This window comes from Dryas octopetala, chromosome 1 (assembly GCF_963921425.1).
Source record: "Dryas octopetala chromosome 1, drDryOcto1.1, whole genome shotgun sequence".
Taxonomy (NCBI): domain Eukaryota; kingdom Viridiplantae; phylum Streptophyta; class Magnoliopsida; order Rosales; family Rosaceae; genus Dryas; species Dryas octopetala.
The window spans coordinates 1,748,379-1,773,114 of NC_141366.1; the positions used below are offsets into that span (position 1 = coordinate 1,748,379).

At 37.1% G+C, this 24,736-nt stretch overlaps 4 protein-coding genes across 6 annotated transcripts; all 4 read left to right on the plus strand.

Moving 5' to 3' along the window:
* Nucleotides 1-2,932: 2,932 nt before the first annotated feature.
* RPT2 (Phototropic-responsive NPH3 family protein) lies at nt 2,933-5,407 on the plus strand. Of its 2 annotated transcripts, none has more exons than XM_086243864.1 (5): nt 2,933-3,149; nt 3,231-3,300; nt 3,386-3,763; nt 3,840-4,559; nt 4,656-5,407. In XM_086243864.1, exons 1-5 carry the CDS (start codon nt 3,088-3,090, stop codon nt 5,169-5,171), a joined length of 1,746 nt encoding a protein of 581 aa, XP_086099990.1. In that variant the 5' UTR covers nt 2,933-3,087; the 3' UTR covers nt 5,172-5,407. The 2 variants fall into 2 exon arrangements, with proteins under 2 accessions (XP_086099990.1, XP_086099995.1); XM_086243869.1 differs by having other exon boundaries at nt 2,934-3,149; nt 3,245-3,300.
* Nucleotides 5,408-6,552: 1,145 nt separating this feature from the next.
* On the plus strand, nt 6,553-10,434 carry LOC147296223 (26S proteasome regulatory subunit 6B homolog). Its single transcript, XM_086256746.1, has 6 exons — nt 6,553-7,165; nt 8,030-8,260; nt 8,484-8,642; nt 8,849-9,001; nt 9,447-9,530; nt 9,955-10,434. Exons 1-6 carry the CDS (start codon nt 6,665-6,667, stop codon nt 10,087-10,089), a joined length of 1,263 nt encoding a protein of 420 aa, XP_086112872.1. The 5' UTR covers nt 6,553-6,664; the 3' UTR covers nt 10,090-10,434.
* A 5,208-nt stretch (nt 10,435-15,642) lies between these two features.
* On the plus strand, nt 15,643-19,710 carry LOC147296224 (Leucine-rich repeat protein kinase family protein). 2 transcript variants are annotated; one of them, XM_086251841.1, is made up of 3 exons: nt 15,643-15,984; nt 16,634-18,010; nt 18,803-19,710. In XM_086251841.1, exons 2-3 carry the CDS (start codon nt 16,732-16,734, stop codon nt 19,426-19,428), a joined length of 1,905 nt encoding a protein of 634 aa, XP_086107967.1. In that variant the 5' UTR covers nt 15,643-15,984; nt 16,634-16,731; the 3' UTR covers nt 19,429-19,710. The 2 variants fall into 2 exon arrangements, with proteins under 2 accessions (XP_086107967.1, XP_086107976.1); XM_086251850.1 differs by having other exon boundaries at nt 16,651-18,010.
* A 712-nt stretch (nt 19,711-20,422) lies between these two features.
* LOC147296225 (ubiquitin-conjugating enzyme E2-17 kDa-like) lies at nt 20,423-23,175 on the plus strand. The gene is made up of 5 exons (XM_086234814.1): nt 20,423-20,606; nt 20,811-20,907; nt 21,519-21,646; nt 22,315-22,419; nt 22,811-23,175. Exons 2-5 carry the CDS (start codon nt 20,838-20,840, stop codon nt 22,952-22,954), a joined length of 447 nt encoding a protein of 148 aa, XP_086090940.1. The 5' UTR covers nt 20,423-20,606; nt 20,811-20,837; the 3' UTR covers nt 22,955-23,175.
* Nucleotides 23,176-24,736: the final 1,561 nt, after the last annotated feature.

A 24,736-nucleotide genomic window follows, 5' to 3' on the forward strand; every position in this document is an offset into this window, starting at 1 on the left:
GGAATTGGTTGTTAAAGTAAAAAGATGATTATTGGATGAGAAATATATTAGATCGGATTGTAGATATTCCTCGTAGAACAGCAAAAATTTCAGTAAAAAAAAAAAAAAACACAGTCTTGCTTATGGAAGTGCCATAAGGCCCATAACTCATAAGACTGTAACTCTGGTCCAATGTTTTGAATGGACTGGGCCGACATATATGCATGGTGGGTAAGACTTTAAGAAGTGTCACTATATTGGCCAAAAATAAAAAAGAAGTGTCAATATATTAGTATGGATTTATTGCTTAAACGGAAGTCCTATTAAATGGGGATACCATACTATATACGGACATTAAGGTGTATTAACAGCTATTACTAATGCCTAGAAAGTGAAGCTGGCCATTTCCCTTTTAAGGCCGAAGCACCACATGGCCTACCTTTCTAATAATTAATAGACATGACCTTGACATTTGTTCTTGTAAAGAAAAAGTAGGTTTCATTTCAGTCCACAAATTTTGTTCAGCAGCATGCATGGCCAAGAGAGAAGGGACCAGCCTCTCTGGGTTGCCAACACAACCTGCAGTTTGCAAGTTCCCATAATACAGCTTTGCCCCCACATGCAAAAACCATCATGTTCACCTCACTTCAACTTTGCACTTGTTCACAAATTCACTCCAACGGTCCAACCTATGCACATGCACCGGCGATCTAGGAATTTTTTTTTACGGAGGCAAAATAAAGAAACTCTTATATGGGTTAGGAATAGGATAAATGATAATTAATTGTCTCTTTTAATTTTTTGAGACTTTTCTTTAAACTTCATAGGATCAATTCACCTCATTTGCTCCTATATGGCTCCACCACTGCCTAACCATGCTTTAAAAATACAAAGGTGCAAAAATCATTACAGGTATGAATTAACCCATACAATATATGATCATTGACCAAGTTGAGTTAATGTTAGTTATCGATTAATTAAGCATTTTATATTGGAGTTAACTAGTATCGAAGAAGAACCTTAATCATCACACAGATGCAACTGGATTGGAACCCCAGTTATATTGCTTTCACGTATGAAAAACGAAAGCAATTAATTAAATTCGGTAGGCATCCCGTGTCTTTCATATGTGAAGGAAAGATGCCACACGTACAGATATGATTGGGTAGGTTAGATAGAGATTAATTCCTGTGGGAGCTCACCTCGTTATCCGTTGCCTGTTCTGTTCACGGCCAACTGCCAACATGTCAGATATCGAGTGCGTGGGACCCTTGGGAGTACAAATTTCACTATATAATGACGTGGAAAGAATCGGACCAAAGCTTTTGTCGAATCGTAGCTGGGCGAGTAAGTCCTAACCACTTGTTTGTTTGAGTGGCTGAGACATGCTCTAAGACTCGATGACGTACACTCCGATGGAAAATGATCTTGTGTGACCGTATTATATGATATAATAATGTGATATTATTAATTTAATTAAATTATAATATATGTATAATAATTAATTTATTAAATTTTAAATTTTTAAAAATATTATTAAAATTATACACGTGTTATAATAAAAATTAGTTAATAATACTATATCATCATATTACATATTACATGCTATTCACGTACAATAATTTTTCTCATCTATTTATAATAACATTACCACTCAAAAACATTGCCGATACATTCTTTTAGATGCTTAGAGCTGAACAATTGCTTGACAGAACAAACAACCATGTAAGCTCTTGTACAAATTAAATACATTATATATATTAGTTTATTTTTGGTAAAATAGTTGTATAGTATATAATTATATTTGATTTGATAATAGTCTTAATAATGAAAAAATGAAACGTCAAAATCTACAAGTCAATTATGCTGTAGGACAAAAAGTTTCTGTATACATAAACGAATTATGTTAAATCACAACAATGCATGCATATATTAGGATACACAATGCACTTTTCATTAGCATGGTTTTCATTAGAGGATATATATATAAAGAATGAAAAGATAGCAATATTCTTACATAACAAAAATGTGCAATTCTTCACCAAAAAAAAAAAAAAAAGCGCAATTAATGATAAAAAGAGCTATATTCTGTTGCTACAAATTGGTCATTTAAGAAGTATATTAATATATATCAATATATCTCGGACATATTCTTTTGTCATAAAATTTGAGAACATAAAAAGTTGATGGGTTATATTATATGAATTTGCATGTTTAATAATGTTGATTACTATTTGAATATGTAGTTTAAATTGACAATAAAATTAAGATACTTTGAAAATTAAAATAAATAAAAAAAGATTAAGAGCTAGGAATTAGGAAAAGCAACAATTGGTTTTCACGGAAAAGCGTCAAAGGAATAGCTGAGGTTGATATTAATTAGAATACAAATGGTCTTTCATTTGGATCTTTTAATTTTATAATATACTCAATGAAGTCTTATAATTTTTAAAATTTTAACTACAGTCTAATAATATTGTAATCATTTCATGTTATACAATATTGGTCTATTACTTTTTATTTTTTTCACACATACCAACCGCCGAGCGGTTGGCGGTCATTTTTTATTGTTCGGCAGTACATTTTTACTTTTTTATCAAATCCTGATTTGTCGACTTTATATTAGGTTTTAATTATGAGATTTTAAGCGAAACCTAATATGCTTCCACAAATATCTTCTATACCCTAAGAATGTATAAGGTTAACATGTACTTTATATCCTCAAAAAATAAAAAAATAATGACATATTTATTTGACAAGTCAATAATCAAAGGACTTTATTTAAAAAAATAAAAACTTTATTTGAAAAAGAAAAAAGTTATATAATTTTTTTTAAATAATAAATGTTAAAAAGACTAGATTGTAATTTTTCCTAGAATATATATACGGTCCATGCCACCAAAGCGAAAGTAGTGTAGAAAACTATCTTAAAAAGAAAAAAAGGTAAGTTAGTCGTCATATAATCTAACAAAAGATAAGATATCGATTAGCTTATCCGCAATTAAGCTTGGTAAATAAAACTCTTTATGTAACACAAACCTGACCCCCTCTTCTCATCAATCAGACCACATCTCTCTTTCACTCTCTAATTAGTAGAGCCCAGACATAATGGCTTCCCCAGTCAAGAGCAACAACAGGCTCTCCATTGCCATGGAGCGAACCGGCCAATGGTAACTAATTAACACGTACTCTCTTAATTTGTTTAGATAATTAGCTAAATTCTGATGATGATGTGTGCTAATTTCTTGCAGGATTTTCTCTCAAGATATCCCATCAGATGTGGTGGTTGAAGTTGGCGAAGCCAATTTCTCTCTGCACAAGGTTATATCAAACACTTGATCATAATTGATATATATATGCATGCTTCAAATTAAGAACTCACTGATCGAATTCATATTCACGGCAGTTCATGCTTGTGGCGAAGAGCAATCGCATAAGAAAACTGATCATGGAATCGGAGGAGCCCGACTTAACCAGGATCGACCTCTCGGACATTCCGGGAGGACCAGAGACGTTCGAGAAGGCAGCCAAGTTCTGCTACGGCGTCAACTTTGAGATCACAGTCCACAACGTAGCTGCTCTGCGATGCGCCGCGGAGTACCTGCAAATGACTGACAACTACTGCGACAACAACCTCACCGGCCGCACCGAAGATTTCCTCAACCAGGTCGCATTGTCGACTCTCTCCGGCGCCATTGTTGTTCTCAAGTCCTGCGAACACCTCCTTCCCATGGCTCAAGACCTCAAAATCGTTCAGAGATGTGTCGACGTCGCCATTTCAAAGGTACTGCAACCTACTCCTCCCTCCTTCATTTTATAGCTTTAATTGTTAATATGAGTTGATTAATCGTTGATTTTAGGCCTGTAATGAAGCGAGTTTTCCAACCCGTTCGCCAACCAACTGGTGGACAGAGGAGCTCGCGATTTTAGACGTTGAATTCTTCGGCAGAGTAATCTCAGCAATGAAGCAACGCGGTGCCAAATCTCTGACCGTAGCCAGCGCTATCATAACGTACACTGAGAGATGGCTCCGAGATCTGGTCCGGGACCACTCCGGCGGCAAGTCATCAGATCCCGACAACTCCGACGTCAGACTCCGGCAGCGGGAGCTTCTGGAGTCTATAGTCGCTCTCTTGCCTTCCGAGAAAGCGGCGTTGCCGATCAACTTCCTCTGCTGCCTTCTCCGGTCGGCGACCTTCGTCAAGGCCTCCAACACCTGCAAGAACGAGCTCGAGAAGCGGATCTCGATGATCTTGGAGCACGTGACCGTCGACGACCTCCTGGTGCTGTCGTTCACCTACGACGGCGAGCGGTTGTTCGATCTCGAGAGCGTGAGGAGGATCATCTCCGGGTTCGTCGAGAAGGAGAAGACCATGGCGGTTTTCAGCGCCGGCGATTTCAAGGAGGTGTGTTCCGCTGCGATGCACCGCGTCGCCAAGATCGTGGACGCGTATCTCGGTGAGATCGCCACGTGTCCAGAACTCAGCATCTCCAAGTTCAACGGCATTGCCAACCTCGTCCCCAAAGGCGCTCGTAAAGTCGACGACGATCTCTATCGCGCCGTCGATATATACTTGAAGGTATAATAACGTACTAATTACTCATTAATTAACTATGAATTAAATTAATTAAATCATAACAGCGTTAATTGATTAACTAATTGATGATTTTTGCAGGCTCATCCGAACCTTGATGAGATAGAGAGGGAGAAAGTGTGCAGCGTAATGGACGCACTGAAGCTGTCGTACGAAGCGAGAGTGCACGCTTCTCAGAACAAGCGGTTGCCGGTACAGATCGTACTGCATGCGTTGTACTACGACCAGCTGAAGCTGAGAAGCGGCGTGGTCGAGAACGACATGCAAGTGAACGCCGTAACAACGACGAAGAGTCAGGTGCTGCAGACCGACGTGTCGTTGGTGAGGGAGAACGAGGCGTTGCGAACGGAGCTGTTGAAGATGAAGCTTTACTTATCGGACCTGCAGAAGACTGGGCCCGCAACGGGTGTGAGTGCGGGAACGACGTCGTCTTCGTCAAAGGGCCATAGCAGAAAGCCGACGTTCTTCTCGACTGTGTCTAAGAAATTGGGGAAGTTGAATCCCTTCAAACAAGGAGGGTCTAAGGACACCTCCAACATTAATGAGGATGGTGTGGACCTTACCAAGCCTAGAAGGAGAAGGTTTTCCATCTCTTGATTAATTAATCAAGTCTTAGGGAGGTATTAGATTACTTCTCTGCCTACTGCACTAGAACTGTACATGAAGATGTCTTAATTTTGCACTTTGGGGATGAATTTTGTGTTGGTGTTAATTCTCATGGTTTTTTTTTTTTTTCCTCCTTGTTTCTTGAGATTTATTGTAATTAGCTTTAGTCAACTGAACTTCTACCAATTTAGTGTTGGTGTGATTTAATCAAGGAATTTTTTTTTTCAGATTCCAAAATACTCTCTTGCATTCCTCATTTGGAACGCATATTTTTTAAAAGGACTAATTTTTAATTATGCATGTTCATGAAAAGAAATAAATTCTAGCTGAGTAACAATAATTTATTTATTTCACTGGATATCCGGCCATAAGTACTCTATCATTAATCCGGTACAACAACATAAGAAAGAGCAAAAGCTTTGAAGGAGAGTGTGAGTCTTGTAAAGTGTATATTAAAACATGATATACGGTCTCTAGTTTCCGTCAATTTGTGCAAAAAAACCGCCAGGGAATGATAATTTGAGTACGAGCACAAGTTGAATCTCATGGATGAATAGTGTAGTTACAATCCCTTGTACCCAGTTGAAGGCTCTTACCATCTCAAAGAAGTGACTATTTGCCTCTTAAATTATATCAAGTTATTAGGTATAACCAACCATTTAATTTAGAGAAATGCTAACATGTGAATGTTGTATCATGATACAGACGTTTTTGGACTCCTGGATGCTTCTAAAGGTACACCAAAGACTAGTACGTAGGGTGCAGTTCCTTGCCCGTGGATGTGGTGGATGTTGACAAGGAAAAATTATTGTATGTGATCATAATAATACATGATATGATGATATGGTGTTACCAATTTACTTTAATTATAATATTGTATGAGGGTATTTTTTAGAGTTTAGGGTTTTAAAAATTAATAATTATACACATGTTACAATTTAAGTAAATCGGTAACATCACATCATTATGCCACGTGATGTTATAATATATTAATTTATTAATATTTGAAAGTTTTCCAACTGTCAGTTTGTGTAAATTAAATGAAGAGTGAGTACCCCAAAACTACAATATGAAGAGTTGTTATGATGAATGAATCATGAAAAAAAATATGCGGTCAAATTGAACCACATATTTGAAGGGTTTAAAAATGGGCTAGGCCGGAAGAAACGTCTTGGGCTTAACCCTAAAAGTATTTGGGCTCAAGTTAAAAGTCCAACATACGGCAGTAAAGAGCTAGTGATTTGGATTTGCCCATGCCCCCTCCAAAGCCCAAATTTTGCGAAGAGGCGGTGCGCGACCGGGATACGACGTCGTTAGATAGACTGCCAGGCTGTTAGCTATAGGATAAATAACCACAACCAAAAGAAACGGAGTCGGGATATAGGTTTCTTAAGCCTCACTCTATTTCTCTTCCACATTGCCTTCTCTCCCCGAGCGAACCAAAAGAATCGAAAGCAAATCGAGAACACAGTCTGCGAGCAACAATGGCAGCCTCAGCCATGGTGGTGGACCCGAAACCCGTACCCGAACCACCGGCTTCGTTCCCCTCCACAAGATCGGACCTAGGGTTGAGCGAGCAGCACCAGTCCTCCTCCGACGAGGACGATCTCTACAGCCGCCTCAAGTCTCTGCAACGGCAGCTGGAGTTCATCGACATTCAGGAGGAGTACGTCAAGGACGAGCAGAAGAACCTGAAGCGCGAGCTCCTCCGAGCCCAGGAGGAGGTCAAGAGGATCCAGTCGGTGCCTCTCGTCATCGGACAGTTCATGGAGATGGTCGATCAGAACAACGGGATTGTGGGCTCCACCACCGGGTCCAATTACTACGTTCGGATCCTCAGCACCATCAATCGGGAGCTTCTCAAGCCCTCCGCCTCGGTCGCCTTGCACCGCCACTCCAATGCCCTAGTCGACGTTCTGCCTCCGGAGGCCGACTCCAGTATTTCCCTCCTCAGCCAATCTGAGAAGCCCGACGTCACCTATAATGTACGTTATGCTCAATTCTCCCCTTTCCTTGTTCAATTACATTCGATTAGGGTTATGAGTGAAATTTAGGGTTTTTATCTGTCTGGCTATCTACCTGGATTTGTGCATTGGAGATTTGCAGTAAATGGCTTAAAGGCTTAATTGGAATCAATAGCCTGTTGTTAGGGTTTTGTGTTTGTGGACTTTAACGATATTCAGGTGCCATGTGCTTCTTGAGGAGAACTGTGGCTATAAACTGAGTTATTCTGAAAAGCTGTTCTTATTGAAGCATATAACTGTTTTTGAGAGTTTGTTCTCTTTAGATCAATGGTCTTTATGTTGGGAGCATTTGAGTTTAGCCTGAAATTCTACCCGTTGGTCAAGTTTTATGAGTGTTAAGGCTGACAGCTAACTGTGTACAAGCTCAACTTTATGACCAACTCCACATGCTCAACTAGTGTTGCCTTTTCATCCTCAAACTTGTGAAGCTTTAGATTATCGAGTCCAACACTTGAATTTCTCTATAGACAATAGTTTGATAATATTATATTTTGAAGAGCATGGCCATCACATATTTATGTTATGTATATTGGGTTTGATAATCATATTTATATTAGTATACAATTAAAAGAGAATTAAAAAAAAATGAAAAAAGAATCAAAGAACTGTGGTATGAACTTCAATAAATTTGGGTTGGTTTGGTTCAGATAATAAGATAGTAGTATAGTAGGATACTACTATAATTTCATATAAAGTGTTTATATATGCAATTCATCTGTTTGACCTTTCCATCCCTTGAGCTAAGTACCCCTTGGGCAGATTGGCTCTCATCATAATATAATAATGTTAATGCTTTGTCATAATTTATTTTTACTGGTATATTAGGATATTGGGGGATGCGACATTCAGAAGCAAGAAATCCGTGAAGCAGTGGAACTGCCACTTACTCACCACGAGTTATACAAACAGATTGGAATAGACCCTCCACGTGGTGTATTGCTCTATGGCCCACCTGGAACTGGTAAAACCATGTTAGCTAAGGCTGTTGCTAATCATACAACTGCTGCCTTCATTAGAGTTGTTGGTTCAGAATTTGTTCAGAAGTATCTGGGTGAGGTAAGCTTTTCAATAAAATTCTTTTTTATTTGTTGAATGCTAGCTTAATAAGTTTTTTATACATTCCACATATCCTTGTTCTTTTTGGAATACAAATACCGTGAGGCAAGTGTTGCAAGGGATTTGCAATTTTATTTTTTTGTCTCATTCTCTCTGGATTTATATTCAGTAACTGAAACTAGAACCATTGTGATTCCTTGTTCTGATTTTTTTCTTTGTCAAGGGTCCACGAATGGTTCGTGACGTTTTCCGTCTTGCCAAGGAAAATGCACCTGCCATCATCTTCATTGATGAGGTGGATGCTATTGCTACTGCGAGGTTTGATGCTCAAACTGGAGCTGATAGAGAAGTTCAGCGAATTCTTATGGAGCTTCTGAATCAGGTAGGGCTGGAGAGTTTTGATCTCAAAGATTTTGGGATTTTGATGAACTAAAACTGTAAATCTACTAGAACTTGCATGTGCAAATGCACATTGCTTTTGGGTTGGAGAAAGTGTGTCTGTAAATGATAAACAGAAAGTTTAACTCTGCATTTATTCCTTTATTTCTTGCTCAATTCTCTTATTTGATTGAGGATTAATTTCTGCAGATGGATGGATTCGACCAGACAGTAAATGTTAAGGTCATAATGGCTACTAATCGGGCAGACACTTTGGATCCTGCACTTCTGCGTCCTGGAAGGCTTGATCGGAAGATTGAATTTCCTTTGCCCGATAGGCGGCAGAAAAGACTTGTTTTTCAGGTAGGTAACAGGCATATATGCATCTTTCCGTGACTGATTTATTTTTGGTAAAATATTATTTGTGCGATGTGAGGTGTTTCTTGTTTCGTGTCATTATAAGATTCGTAACTTCCTCTTCCATTCTTTCTCATCCATGTTAATGGACCTACTACTTCCCTCTATGCACCCATATTTACAAGACCTGGCTGGTATCAGATGTCCATATCTTAGTTGGGGACAGCACAGGAGTTGGACACCTCAAAGCAGACCTCCACCCAATATCTATTTGAGTTCATCCCATGTAGCCTGGTGTCTCTCCACTAGAGTTTTTAGTATCATGACTATTGTTTTCTACATGAACTTTTATCTTCTGTTTTTTCTCTCACCATCTTAATATTTTACTCCTGTGGACTATTAGCAAGCTACTGCAAGTAATATATTTTCAAGTTGCCTGCTTGTCCTGTAGGTTTCCACTGCTAAAATGAACTTGAGTGATGAGGTGGACTTGGAAGATTATGTCTCTCGGCCAGATAAAATCAGCGCTGCTGAGGTGAGACATGAATTTTTGTTTAAAGGGAGATAATATTTTCTTGTTTCAGTTCTACTAAAAGTTAAATCCTGTTACTGTTATATTATATGGTGTACTGTGTACATCTTGTTTCGAACATTCATGGCGCTAGGCTGATACATGTTTTATATGCGCTGAAATCTGCAAATATTGCGAGCATTGGAGACTGCAATATTGTCAAGTGTTATTTAACTACTTGTTATGATTGGTGACTGGAAACTGATTGTATATCACCTTAAAATCTGTTGTTACAGATTTGAGTTTGTCTTGTTTGGCTTCATCTATAGTATCATATGTTTTCTGTCTGTAAGTGTAAAGATACTAAAGCTTGGTGGTCTCAGATCTTATCTATTTTAAATACAAATTAATTCTCTAGTAACTATTATAACTGTATGGGTTCGTACAGATTACAGCTATATGTCAAGAAGCAGGAATGCATGCAGTCCGCAAGAACCGGTACATCATACTCCCAAAGGACTTTGAGAAAGGTTACCAAACCAATGTGAAGAAGCCTGACACTGACTTTGAATTCTACAAATGATCGGTCCTGGAAGCTCAGATGACAATTCCGTTGCTCAAGTTGCTGAAGATGCTCTGTTATATTTAAAATCTGGTTATCATTATCATGCAAGCTGCATCATATTGAGATATGGTTTCTTTGAGTAATTGCAGCTCAATGGAGGGGATTCTGTTGAGACATTTCTAATTTAATGTGGTGATGTATGATCTTGAGCCATCGAACGGTCTTGTTTTCCTTTGATATTTTTCTACTATCTTGTGGACAATGTTTGGAGACACTTTAGGAAAATCGTAACAGGTTATACTGAAATTATTGTTCCTTCGTACTGTTTGTAGTGATGTCGCAATTTGCTCGCTTATTACTCTCTATTATTTCTTCTGCTTTCTCAGCTTATGTCAAAATTTTATTATGACACTCAGAAGTGAAAACAACTGATGAATGATGGTTGCCCAATTTCTTCAAAACACATTCGGTTTACCCTTTACTTTCTATATCCCGTTGGACCATTAATTTGAAGTTGGATATCTGAATGACTATAAGGCTCACTTTTAACTTTTAACTTCATTTATTAATTTTTCGAACAAATTTTTTTTACTCTAGAATTATATCGATCTAAATGAATTTTCCTTGGATGAGGAGCAGGATTAGTGTTACTTTCTATGTAATTAGGGATCGTCAGATTCTAAAAGGCGCTGCAAGATTTGTTAGCTAGGCACATTATGCTCGACAAAGTATAATTGATTAGGAAGTTTTGTGTTTTTCTTTCTTTTCATTTTTTCTTGTAATAAGCCTTCAAAGCCTCGAGCCAAAACATCATTTCCATTTGGTTTGGTATACTACTATACTATTTTATTAGATTGTTAGTTTGAATCATTAATTATGATATTCTTATTTAAACCGTGTGGTCTAAATATACATATATTAGATAATTTGACAAACAAACATTACTCCATACATACATTTCCATGATAATGTTTATTTGTGTCACACTTCCCTAACTAAAGAATGTGCTTTATTTATGCACAAGATTTTAGATTTCGATGAAAGCTAGCAGAGCCTAGCACATTCTTCTATTCCTAGGAACACTAAAAAAAAGGAGACAGAATGTCAAACAGGTTCAAAGTGGTTAATATTTTCCTTCACTCCTCTATTAGGTCGTGAATCGTGATCAGTTGGCCCATGGGGACCCATCTGACCCATCTGTTATTCGATATAGAACATAATATTAAAGAAGATATAATTAAGTAGCAGTACCACTTATTCAGAGTTGTATATAGAGCATATGGGTCCAATGCAAGTCCTTCTAGGTTACCCATTATTATTAAAAATTTTCAAAATAATTATCTAGATGCCCTTAAGTACTAGAATTACAAGGTCTTTTACCCATTATTAGTTCTTCATCTTCCATGCCATCAATGCTCTTCTTACAATATAAACAAAGGGAAGAAGGTCGTACACGACCTAAATTATGGATCCATGTCCTTGAATTAACATAAAGTTGCTGTCAAGCGTAAACAAAGAGCCCATATCTATATTAAATAAACAGGCCGCTCCATGTGGTGTTAGTTGCCCTTGGACAGGAACAGAGTTAACAGCGAAATCAGAACTATATGCCACTCCAAACAACAATTAGAAATACTTCATTATTCCAAGATTTCATGATTTCTTGGATAGATTCAAGTTCATTAGTATTTTTTCACATAATGATATTGAATGAATCTACCAACAATTTTTTCCCTCCTTTTGGATTTTTTTTTTTTTTTTTTTTTTTTCTGTTTTTGGCTAACAAGGGAAATTCCTATGATTCACTCCTTCATAATGTTTGGGACCCATTGGCACACCTCACCCATTAGTGAGTAAGCTCTCACTTTCAGACTTCTCAGTCATGGGCCTCCTGGGAATTGGAGCATTGCAGTGTGGCCTCTTAGATCTGAGCTTGTGCACATTATGCTGCAACTCTTTCCTCTCCCTCTCTGCCTGCCTCTCATCCACACATTCCATGCAGCATTGTCAACAGTTTACATTATAAGACCCACATTGAAAAAGTCTGACCAGATCCTTTAATTTGAGGCCATCAAACTATTACTTTTCCGGAATCAATCATTTTCCAGGAATTTGAAAGCTTCAAGAATCAAGATTGTATATGATTTACATTAATTGTGCATTAGCTGTTATATCATGATGACTACATTCGTTAGAAACATTAATAGGTTCTCTGCCAAGTTTGGAGAATGATTCCATAATTTAAAACAATATTTGATCTGATGAACAAATATATATATTAAATCCATGTGCCCTCGTCTATTCTATTGTTTTTTTATACCATTTTACACATATTTGATTATTCCAAGTAAAACCAACTTGCTCAGTTGCTCAAACATAATAAATACAAATTGGAGCATAACATAGTCAGACTGTTAGTGTAGCTTTACAAGCTGCAATTTTGATTCCTAGGGTACCCAAAGTCATGCTGTTTTTTGGTCAACTAAAGTCATGCTGTTTTCCCTCTTTCCAGCAATAATACAAGGGATTATTCAACAATACCACCATATTTTAATGCCAGAATTTGGTAACTACTCATACATAAAAATGTTGTTACAAGTCATCAAAACTTTTTTTTTTATTTAGTACTCAATGCGACTTAATAAAAAAACCAAAAAATGAATGTGACGGATAATATGATAATATATTTATTTATTTTGAATAAATTTGGTTATTAATGAGCTAGGCTAGATATAAACAAACAAAATACTATTAGAACTCAAGTTTTGGAATTCATCCATGTGTTTATAGCTAGTTAGACAATTTTTTAAGTGATGGGATCTAGAAATTTCTTCTTCCATGTGACATGGATGTTTCATCATATGAAACTTTTGATGAAACCTGCCAGTGAGACATCATGATGATAACTGATAAGGGTTAAAACTTCTCATTCATGGGTTTCTTAATTAGCTGGGATATCCAGTGGTTGCAGAGTTTGCTTCTTTGGAAGATTTCAACCATGAAGGTACAAAGGTTGAGGCATTAACCCATTAGAAGTTTTGACCTTCCTCTGATCAAGAGTGAAGAAAAATTAAAGGATCCTTTGAAACAAAAAAAAAAAAAAAGTTAGAATTAATGAAATGTCACTACAAAGCAATAGGCGCCATTTTCCTTCTAATATTAAACTCTTTTTGTGGGTACCTTGTAACTTTTCATCCTTAGAGATATGAGTTATTTACTTAATCGATCATATGATTTTTAGCTCACAAATTCTTGCATGCCATCATGTGATCTTTTCCTCTACTTTTTCTTTTTTATTGTTGAGTTTTCCACTTGGCATGGGGTGCAAGCTAGATGAGCATGCAGATGATGCAGCAGATCTAAATCTAATAATGGTAGGTTGAGGGTGGTTGGTAATAAAATAAATAGGTGGGAGTGGTTGGATCAAGGTCTGTCTGGAGGGCTCTCCAACTCTGCCATCAAATATTGTACTATACGTAACCCAGTACTCACAGCTCATAACAAGTCTATATTATTGAAGATCGTCTGTCTCATTAGTTTGAACCTTTGGTCATCTCCAATCTTAATATCACTCAGAATGACATTAATACATACCCCACCTGGCACCAACATAGGTAACCCAATGATGAATTGAAATTGGGTACTTGGGTAGGTTCCAATTTTCAATCCTTTTAAATTAAAAATAAAGATAATTGTGAGGGTCTCTGTTTGCTGCATGAATTTAGCCAAGCGAGCTATTATCTTTTATGTTCTATCCACAGTTATTATTGCTTATTTGTAGCTACATTATCTAATTTTTATAAGATAATATTTTTTATTAGATATGTTATGTTGTTTGATTGTAAATTTAAATTATATTTTAACTAATCAGTTGTTCATATTGACATATGATATAAGGACAAAGCCAACAAATTGATTTTGAAAGGATTAGAAATCAAAATAAACTGCAAAGACTATTAAGTTCACACATACTTTTATTATATTATAACAACATAATATATTAGATTATCTGACCATAGAAAATTGGTTCTTATGCAATGGAAATGGTATTATTATTATTGAAGCTTGACGTTATAAGTTTGGTTCAAAATTTAAAAAACCTTGTGCAGTCTGCAACAGGAAACCTCATTGACTAAAAAAGCAGCCGTTCCCACTTCCCACAGGGACATGATGCAGAGCAGGTTGGGCTGCCATGCATGCCAATGTAGGAATTTGAATATTCAAAGCTGAAATGGATGACTAACGCCAACTACTTTTTCAGCCCCAATTCCATTCCTTGTACTGCATCTCCTTCAATTCGATTCCACTTTTCCTATCTCCCTATTACCTTATATATATATATATATAACCATTTCATTCATGCTACTAGCCTATGAATGAAATGGTGATTTGTATTGGATTTGTTTTTGGGTTGGATGGTGACAATTGAACTGTAATTTTAAATCTTCACTTCTTTATTAGCAGCCAATCAATAATCTATACTTTATCAAGAAAATATTTATTATGACCATTTTACATTAAACAAGTGTAAAGTAAGTTTAAAAACTTATGTTAATATAGTAATTAAACCTCATCTTCTACCCACTCTACTTTTTCTCTCTTTATCGCAACTTCCATAGCATGTGTATGATACTTGTAGACTTGTAGCATTAATGATATTACTTTCTCTTAATAATTCAAGGAGTTTGTGGCATATGTGAAATTCTAATTTACTAATCGTCAAATCACCAATCACCATCCTTGTTATCATGCTCCATTGCTCCTGCCATACATGGAGTACCAACAAACTTTTATATGTGACTTTATTTTTACCATATATGGATTTGGTAGGTTTGCTCTGACAAAACCAAGAATATATATTTTAGGTAGCAAAGAGAAAATCTTTACCGCATGCTATTTTATGTATTTATTTATTTTTTTAATATTGAAAAAGAGAATTCTAACTTTAAACTGCCTAATATTAAAGAGATATATTACTACACCAATAATACTAGTTAGTTCTCTCTTATATATTTATAATGAGAGAAATTTTCTTACAACATAAATATGGCTGATTTGGTATCATAATTCAATAACATGATGATACTTATATTTTTATACTTCATCATATAACAATTTTTCTAATTTTAAGATATAAACTATCTTTTGGGATATCAAATCAACTCCTATCTCTATTATAAGTAAGTTTTTTTCATTCATAATATGCGTTTTTAATTTAAATTTTAAATTTAAGACATTTGAATTTACCACTCATCTCGTAAGGAAATATTAAGTGATGGAAATGCATGCATAATGTTGACTTATATTTTTTTTAAGAAAAAAAATATTAATTTTTTTTCTAAACTTGAGATATTGGGTGATGGAATGGTAGGATAGTAATTTGCGTAGAAAACAGAGACTGAAGGCAGAAAGTGAAGAATTGATTGCTGAGGAAAGCAGCCAAACATAAAAATGAAATAAAAGCAAAGGGGTTTAACTGCAACAATAAAACGTATTATAATAATACTGTGTGTGTGCATGTAACCACAAAAAACAGTCAATACTTTTGAGCTGGACTCTGTTTCTCTGAGAGTAGAGTCAATAGAGTCAGCGAGAGAGTGAGTGAGGCTCACAGTCCAGTCCTCCTCTTCATCTCCCTTCTCTCTCTCTCTCTCTCTCTCTCTCTCTCTCTCTCTCTCTCTCTATTTTATTCATCTTCATTCCCTTTCCCTTATTCTTTTTGCTTTTCCCTTTTCCCCTTTCACAATTCAAACAAACCCAAAAATTTTCTTTTTCATCTCCAAAACAAATTACCTTCTCTTTGCACCCACATTTCTCTTTCTAATGCCTGGATCTGAAGCTTCCCACTTTACCGACGGAGCTCTCACTGCTGCTATTCAGCTCAGGCTGCTCATTCTTCGCTTCAAACTGCAGGTTACCATCTTCACCTCTTTTTATTTGCTTACAGATCTGACTTGTATAGTTGTATGTAATGTCTGCCATTTTAAACACAGTTTCGGATACTGCATGAATGCCTTAATGCTAGCTTTTCTACTTAATTTCTGCTCAACCCATTAATGCTTTCTCTTATTTTGTTGAATAATTCGGTCAATGTGCTTGCTTTGCTTCTAGAATAAAGCCCAGTTTCTTGTAATGTTTGGATTAGGTTTATTTTGGTCAAATTGGCTTCTTTAACTTCACCATCTGTAGTTGTTGAACAACTCTAAGCTATCAATTATCCAAAATTTTGCTTATTTAGTTTGGACAACAGTGTATGAAAGGGTACCTAACCTTTCTCACCCACTTGTGTATAATGTATATACATTGCTGAACTGAAGGAAATAATAGTATTAATTCCCAACAGATGTACCCAATTTGACCCACATTTTTTTCTCATTTAAGGAAAGATGTATTTAAATTTTCAATTTAGATTTAATGCAACAGTTAATTGAATTACATTTCATAAGTTGAATAATATTATTATTTTTCCTCTGCTTCTATTACCCATGGAAAAATTTATGTCACTTTACCTTCTTAATAAATGAATGCATTGCATTATTGACCACCTAATCTTGTTTTGTAGTTTCCATGCTGAATCAGGAGATCGTGAGCCCTGGAGAGATTACATTTTGATTTCTCTACTCACTTTCATTCGTAGAATTTGGTCCCAAACAATTCCCCATGAAGTCCCGTCTCTTTTCAGTTATTCCTTTCGTTTTTGTCATTGTCATTCTTCTTCCCCTGGTTTTCTCTGACCTGAATTCTGATAAGCAAGCACTTCTTGACTTTGCTAATGCTGTTCCCCATCGTCGTAACCTTAGTTGGGACGCTACTACCCCAGTCTGCACGTCCTGGGTCGGTGTCACTTGCACTTCAAATCACACCCGGGTGATTGCTCTCCGGCTCCCTGGAGTTGGATTTGTGGGCCCCATCCCATCCAACACCCTTGGCAAGCTAGATGCCCTCAGGATTCTCAGCCTTCGATCCAACCTCCTCGGTGGTAACCTTCCTTCTGATATTACCTCTCTTCCTGTACTCCAGTCCCTATACCTCCAACATAACAACTTCTCTGGTGACATTCCTGCCTCCTTTTCACATCAACTCAATGTATTGGATCTTTCATTTAATTCCTTCAAAGGCAACATTCCAATAATGATACGTAATTTGACACAACTCACAGGATTGAACCTCCAGAACAACACCCTTTCTGGACCCATACCTGATCTCAACCTACCTAGGCTCAGGCGTTTGAATTTAAGCTACAACCATCTTAATGGCTCTATCCCGTCATCCCTTCAAGGGTTCCCCAATTCATCCTTTGTGGGAAACTCACTTTTATGTGGAGCACCTCTTAAACCTTGCTCCCTCATCCCTCCTCCACCATCTCCTACTTACTCTCCACCACCACCAGTAGTTCCCCACAAACAAAGCTCCAAAAAGAAGCTGAAACTGGGAGTTATCATTGCTATTGCCGCTGGAGGGTCTGCGCTGCTGTTGCTTTTAGGCCTAATTATAGTACTCTGCTGTTTAAAGAAGAAAGATAGTGGAGGAACTAGTGTTATGAAAGGGAAGGCTTCTAGTGGTGGGAGGAGTGAGAAGCCCAAAGAGGAGTTTGGGAGTGGGGTGCAAGAACCTGAGAAGAACAAACTAGTTTTCTTTGAAGGTTGTTCTTACAATTTTGATCTTGACGATTTGTTGAGGGCTTCAGCTGAAGTGTTGGGAAAAGGGAGTTATGGTACAGCTTACAAGGCTGTCTTAGAGGAGGCGACAACAGTGGTAGTCAAAAGGTTGAAAGAAGTGGTTGTTGGGAAGAAGGATTTTGAACAGCAAATGGAGGTTGTCGGAAGAGTTGGACAGCATCCAAATGTTGTGCCACTCCGTGCTTATTATTACTCAAAGGACGAGAAGCTTCTGGTTTATGACTATATCCTTAATGGCAGCTTATCTGCTCTTTTGCATGGTATGCATATTGCTACTCTTTATTTGTTTCTTTTTACTCTCTCTTTCAGGGGGTCCTTGGTTGAGCAAGAAATTAAAGTTGATTTCCCACATGTCAGTCTGGTTTCATGTTGAACTTTCAAAAATCAATCTATGGAAATAAGGGCAGGCAAGGACCTCACCATATTTAAACTATAGTTAAAGAGAGTTTAGGCAATAAATGTGTTGTGTAGACACTTATGAAAATAAAAGTCCTTTGCCTTAATATCTGTGAGTGGGAATTTTATGTGCATGTCTGCAGGAAAATGCAGGCCATTGCCATGAAAAGCATCATAGTTGTTGTAAAATACTTGCAGAAACACATAACTTTTTAAAGAGAGTTGTAATGAAATTTCACACTTGCAAGTTATTAGTTCATTTTGCACCTAGTCGAGTATCATATTTGATGATGTTGTTATGTTGGGATTTCAAAGTTAATATCTTTGAGTCCAGTAGAAAAAAATTCTTGTGTCAGATGCATAATAAAGATCAGGTTACTGTTCTACTTGCTGTCCCCATAACAAATATAAATATGAAGCATCTTTTCGATCTTTAATTGAGATTAGGACGTGTGGAAACTCCCAAATCCCAAACTTCTTTTCAGTTAACTGAGCTAGGCAAGAAGTTTGTTACTTTTAATTCTTCATGCCAAAGTCAATAAGTGGATCTATTTTGGGACAACCTATTTAGAATCACCTTTATAGAGAATACGGCTATCTGTTGAAGCATTGTCTTGTGCACCACAATCAATGACTCAATTTTTATCTGATGACAGGAAACAGGGGAGGCATAAGAACTCCATTAGACTGGGACTCCAGGGTAAAGATTTCACTTGGAACTGCAAGGGGAATTGCCCACATCCATTCTGTGGGTGGTCCAAAATTTACTCATGGAAATATCAAGTCCACAAATGTCCTGCTCGGCCAAGATCTTGATGGGTGCATTTCTGATTTTGGCCTGACTTCTCTCATGAATGTTCCTGCCACTGCTCGGAGTGCAGGCTATCGAGCTCCAGAGGTGATTGAAACCCGTAAACACTCTCATAAATCAGATGTGTATAGCTTTGGCGTCGTCCTCCTTGAGATGCTGACCGGAAAAGCTCCTCTCCAGTCGCCAGGGCGTGATGATATGGTTGATCTCCCCAGGTGGGTCCAGTCAGTTGTCAGGGAGGAATGGACTGCAGAGGTTTTTGATGTTGAGCTGATGAGGTACCAAAACATTGAAGAAGAAATGGTGCAAATGTTGCAAATTGCAATGGCATGCGTGGCGAAAGTGCCAGACATGCGGCCTAACATGGAAGAAGTTGTTAGAATGATTGAAGAAATCCGGCAATCCGACTCAGAAAACCGGCCATCTTCCGAAGAGAATAAATCAAAGGACTCAAATGTGCAGACTCCTTGACCACTAAAACTTGTTGCTGTTCCCAGTTATCAGTACGTTCTCATAAATTCATATATATTCATCTGATTAGGGAAGCATAATAGAACATTTTCTTTATGTAAATGCCTTTGCCTCCTAAGGTTCTCCCAAGCATTATTCAATTGCATGCATGGCTTTGTAGAGTGGGAATCAATCCAATTGTGCGATTTTTCCTAGGTAGTTAGGTGGGTTTTTTTTTTTTTCATGATTTCTTGTAATATGTATTTTAACAGAATGAATTAATTGACGATGATATTCATTCAAGAGCCTTCTGTGATGTCCAAGCAAAGGGATGTTAATTTTTTTTATTTTTATTTTTTCCTACGGTGGGGGTTCATGAAATTGTGCGAAAAGAAAGAAGTTGGATCGGATCGGTACATTATCCCAGACAGATTCGTTTGGAGGATAATTAGCTACCAATAGTGTTGAGATGAGAAAAATGGATCAATCGTATTCGTATATATAAGAACGATTTGTATATTTTGTGTTGAATATTGCTAAGATTTTTCCCTTCTTGTTTGGCGTCGAAAGATAAAACTTAAAAGGATGAACTAAATAATAGGAAGGGGAATAAAACAAAAAAATAAAACTGTTAAATAATTGTGGGTCGGACTTGAAGAATAATGTAGGCCCATAGTATGCAAGATGTGAATGAATGAGCCCATACATTAGTCAAGTCAATGACTCAATGATGGTAGTGGTGGTGGGCCTGGTGGCCCAAACAGGGACTCACAAGAAAAGAATCTACACCCTACACGCCCACACGGACATAAACAATCGAATAAAGTAAGAATTACGTGTGGGGCCCTGGATCAGAGGGACCAGATTTACAAGTAACGGAGGGTGTGGGTGGGAGCGGAGAAAATTGGTATACGTCAGGGACTTCAATCCTTCATAGCAAGAACAAAAAGGTGGGGTAGGGGAGTAATATGGCTGTAATAAGGACGTAAATCCTACGCTAAGTTGGAAATTTGGAATATAAAGATAGAAAATTCTAGAAACAAGTCTTTGCTTGCCTTCTGTTTTTCTTATCTTTTTATATTTAATAAAAAAATATAAATATTTATTTCAGAATCTTTCCTTCTTAGCCCTCTGAATCTCTGATCGTGTCAACTAAATCTCGCAGTCTCGTTCCTCCTCCTCTCCTGATTTTCCAAGAGGTATTTTCCCTTTTTCATAAATTCTATATTCTTATTGTTGGTGTTTTCATTATTACATATGATCTGGGTGTTTCCGATTTGATCTCGGATCGGTGTTTGTTGTTGTTTGAATCGGATTTGAGTTTGGAATATTTGATTTCGGTGTGGGTTGGTTTCTTTAGGCTCACGATCTAGGGTTGATTCAGGTGTTTTTTGGGCTTTCAGGTTGTGTTTGATTGGCTGTTTGTATTTATGGCATCGAAACGCATCTTGAAGGAGCTCAAGGATTTGCAGAAGGACCCTCCTACCTCTTGCAGTGCTGGTAATTGTTCCTTTTCCTTTTCCTGGTTTGTTTTTGTTGGTGAAATTGATGTTCTTCCATTACCCCAATTGGTCCACCATCCCCTGCATGCTTTTTATCGCACTCATTAAGCAACCCTGCCCTTTTTTTGTTGCACCATGTTTAAAATTGTCTTAGAATTGTACAAGGTACTAATTGCAGCTAATGAACTTTTTTCTTTTAGGGGTTTCCACCCTTTTCAGCTCGCGATGTTTAGCCTACATGGTCCTTTTTCATCCGTCAAAGAGAAAAAATTGAAACTAATGTTCAAAGTTTTGAGTCAGAGTCACACCCTTTGCTTTATTCATTATGAAGTAAAGATGGCAGCATGTTTGTTGGATGGCCCAATTGAGAGCATCCCTTAATGTTTTATCGGATTAAGAGAGAGAGAGAGAGAGAGAGAGAGAGAGAGAGAGAGAGAGAGAGAGAGAGAGAGAGAGAGAGAGAGAGAGAGAGAGAATGGTAGCAGATTTGCCCTTTACTGGGTATCCAATTGTCTGATGTGTTGGATAATGCATATTAGCCTTCTCAGATGCATAGATTTCGATTACTGTTTAACAGAAGTTGATATACAATCTTTTTTTGGATTATAGGTCCCGTGGCCGAGGACATGTTCCATTGGCAAGCAACAATAATGGGACCTGGTGATAGTCCATATGCAGGTGGTGTTTTTCTAGTTTCGATTCATTTTCCTCCGGATTATCCATTCAAGCCTCCAAAGGTCATTGTTTTCCCTTTTTCCTTTGTTTTTTGTTTAAGTAAATACCTATTCATTCTTATGTGTCTATAACATTTACAGTTGTCCTATTCCTCTATGCAATGCATTAAATGAAGCATGAGCTCTGACATAATTGAATGGTTAAAATGGAGACTGCAACAGTGTTTTTGCTTGCACTTCAATAATATTGGATGTTCTAATTATGAATTTTTGGGTCCTAGTAAAGTCATCAGGTAATTGGTCTATTCTTTTTACTGAAAGAACGAAGAATACCATCAAAATATTTGGTTCCTGTATATCGGTTGTGACCCTTTGTGTTAAAACCATGTTCAAGGTAATTACTTAGGGTATTTGTTAGATTCAACAAAGTGACATGGTGTTTCAGTGATGCACTATGTTTAGACCAAACTTTATAAGGTCATGATCATTTGGAGATATTTTAATTAACATATGATGCAGCATTCTCTCAGTTTGTCATATCTGCAGATATTTGTCTTAGAATGCTTTTACAATTGTACAACAAAAAGCTGATTCTTTTAAGTTTTAAGGTTGTGTGATTGATAGTAAGATTTTAATTTTACACTTCTGGCTTGTTGTGGCCATTTCATCTTTTTATTGGATTCATCTGAGATAGTTTAGAATTTTAGAGGCTAACTCAAGTTGCATTTCAGGTTGCATTCAGGACCAAGGTGTTCCATCCAAACATTAACAGCAACGGAAGCATATGTCTGGATATTCTTAAAGAACAATGGAGTCCGGCACTAACAATTTCCAAGGTTTGTGTATCTATTTTCTTCTTGGCAGACTGTCTTTTGTGTGTCTTATGCCCTATTAACTCCATCCCAATAATCCTACTTTTCACTCCATGTCTTGTTGCATCATGTGACTTGACATAGGTGGTGTGCTACACATGCATAGCAAGTAACTTAGTATGCCCAAAATAGGATGAGACATCATTTTTTTTTTTTTGGGATGGAGTTAAATCATATCCTTTTAATATGATAAAAGGACCGAAGCTAGTTCCATTACAAGATAGTAGTCAGAAGAATGGCCTATTTGTTTTGATATATTGGTTATAAGCTCTATGTTTTCTTATTCCTGTATTATGGATTTTTTAATCAATGAGAATGCACTTATATTGATCATTTAAATTAACTTATGTTTCAGGTGCTGTTATCTATATGCTCTCTGTTGACGGACCCCAACCCTGATGATCCACTTGTCCCTGAAATTGCACACATGTACAAGACTGACAGGGCAAAGTATGAAGCCACTGCCCGCAGTTGGACACAGAAGTATGCCATGGGATGAAAATGCGGAGATCCCCAGCATTTGTAGCAAATGAATTCCATCTCTTTTTAAGTAAAATTTGGAAATATTGGAAATTTCTCTCATTTGTGCGATTTAAAATTGATTAAGGAACTTGGTTCCCATTTGTGAATATTCATTTGTGAAGGCGTTGGAGATGGGAACAAAAAAAACTGTAATGTATCTTTGTTATGTCATTGTTAAGTGAATGGTTTGTTTGTTGATCTGCTACTCTGAAATGATTAAGAAATAATGCTTTGAGGGCACAATTGCTTAGATTGTCTATATATCGGCCAGCGTATGGTTTTCACCCTGTAAATCATTGTGGGGAAGTATATCCTATACTTAACACACTTACGCTTCACGTGAAGACGTAAAAAGGGTTTTTTTGTTCAGATTGATGAATTGTGTAATAGCATACAAATTGGCATTCTTTTTGTTTGTCTCTCTAATCCTGCTTTGGAACTCTTCATGCGTAATGCGTTTCGTTGTTGTTTGTTGTTGTTGTTGTCCTTGTTTCTTCGAATCTGTTAAATGCATGGTTCATTTTTTTCTTTCTGGAATTTTGAGTGTACGACTTGTGCTTTTACCATGAACCGCTGGACTACAAATGGCTTCAATGAATTGGGTCTTTTGCGAGAACATGAACTCATGATCGATTTATGCAAAATTTCTTGCACACAATATGTATTTCCCATCGCTTCTTTCATATCCATCCTTTTATGTGCTGGTTATTATGAGAAACAAAAGTTGTGGTCGTGTTATGTGTTATGTATAGGTATACCATGCGAGGATTCCTTCTATCTACGTGTCCCCATCGGGTAGCTATTAGCTTAGAACATGTGAATTGGATGCAAATACGTCACACCAATGGATAGTTCATCCCGTGGGAATGATGGGTTGTGTTTTGAATCTTGATGTCTAAAACCCACGTGGCCTGGTGGGTGCTTCTTCTTCTGATATCATTAAAACAGTGGATCAATTGTCACACACTGTTAATGCCCTAGTATGTGACTTTGTACCATGCAGCAGAGTCTAATAGTAATAATACAAAGAGCAGGAATAGGTCATGCATGATTTAAAGAAAACGTCACTAGTTTAGATGTGGCTGGAAACTCCATTAATTAGTGTGTACTTTGAGGGGAAAATGGCTTGATTAACTTATCGCTTGGTTGACAAGCAAAGAGGGTGACCACTGCAACCCCCCCCCCCCCGAGTCTTTTTGCCCAACTCTAATGCATGATTGCTCATGTGCTGACTGATGAATTGGGGTGTGTTCTGTTGCCTTTTCTTGTTGCCCAAGCATTAACCTACTCTAGCAACTTTTCAACGTTTTTAGTGCCTTATTTATATAAATTTAAGCGTACTACTATGCTATACCCTTTTCATTATCCAATGCCCATTTGACATATTTCATTTTTGTAAGTATTTTATGTTGACTGAATCCATCCCTTGCTTAAAATAATCTACTGGGCTGCTGGGCATCATGCATCCATTTCTTTATTTCTTTTCTGTAAAATAGAATATTAGCGTTTATTATAGACCATGGGTGCCCCTTGGCAAGTGCAATAGTGACATAATAGCAAATATCTTCATCTTAGCCTGCAGTGATAGCGAAGTGAGAATGCCTTAAAAATAAATTTGTTAAGTTCTATTAATTTATGGTACGGATGTTGTATGGTGTAAAAAAGATGTAAATGGAAAATATATTTATTAATATATAAATGTGAAAGGGGTGTGTGGTAATTGGTAAAACTTTCTCTTTTAGTAACCCAATTGACTGAT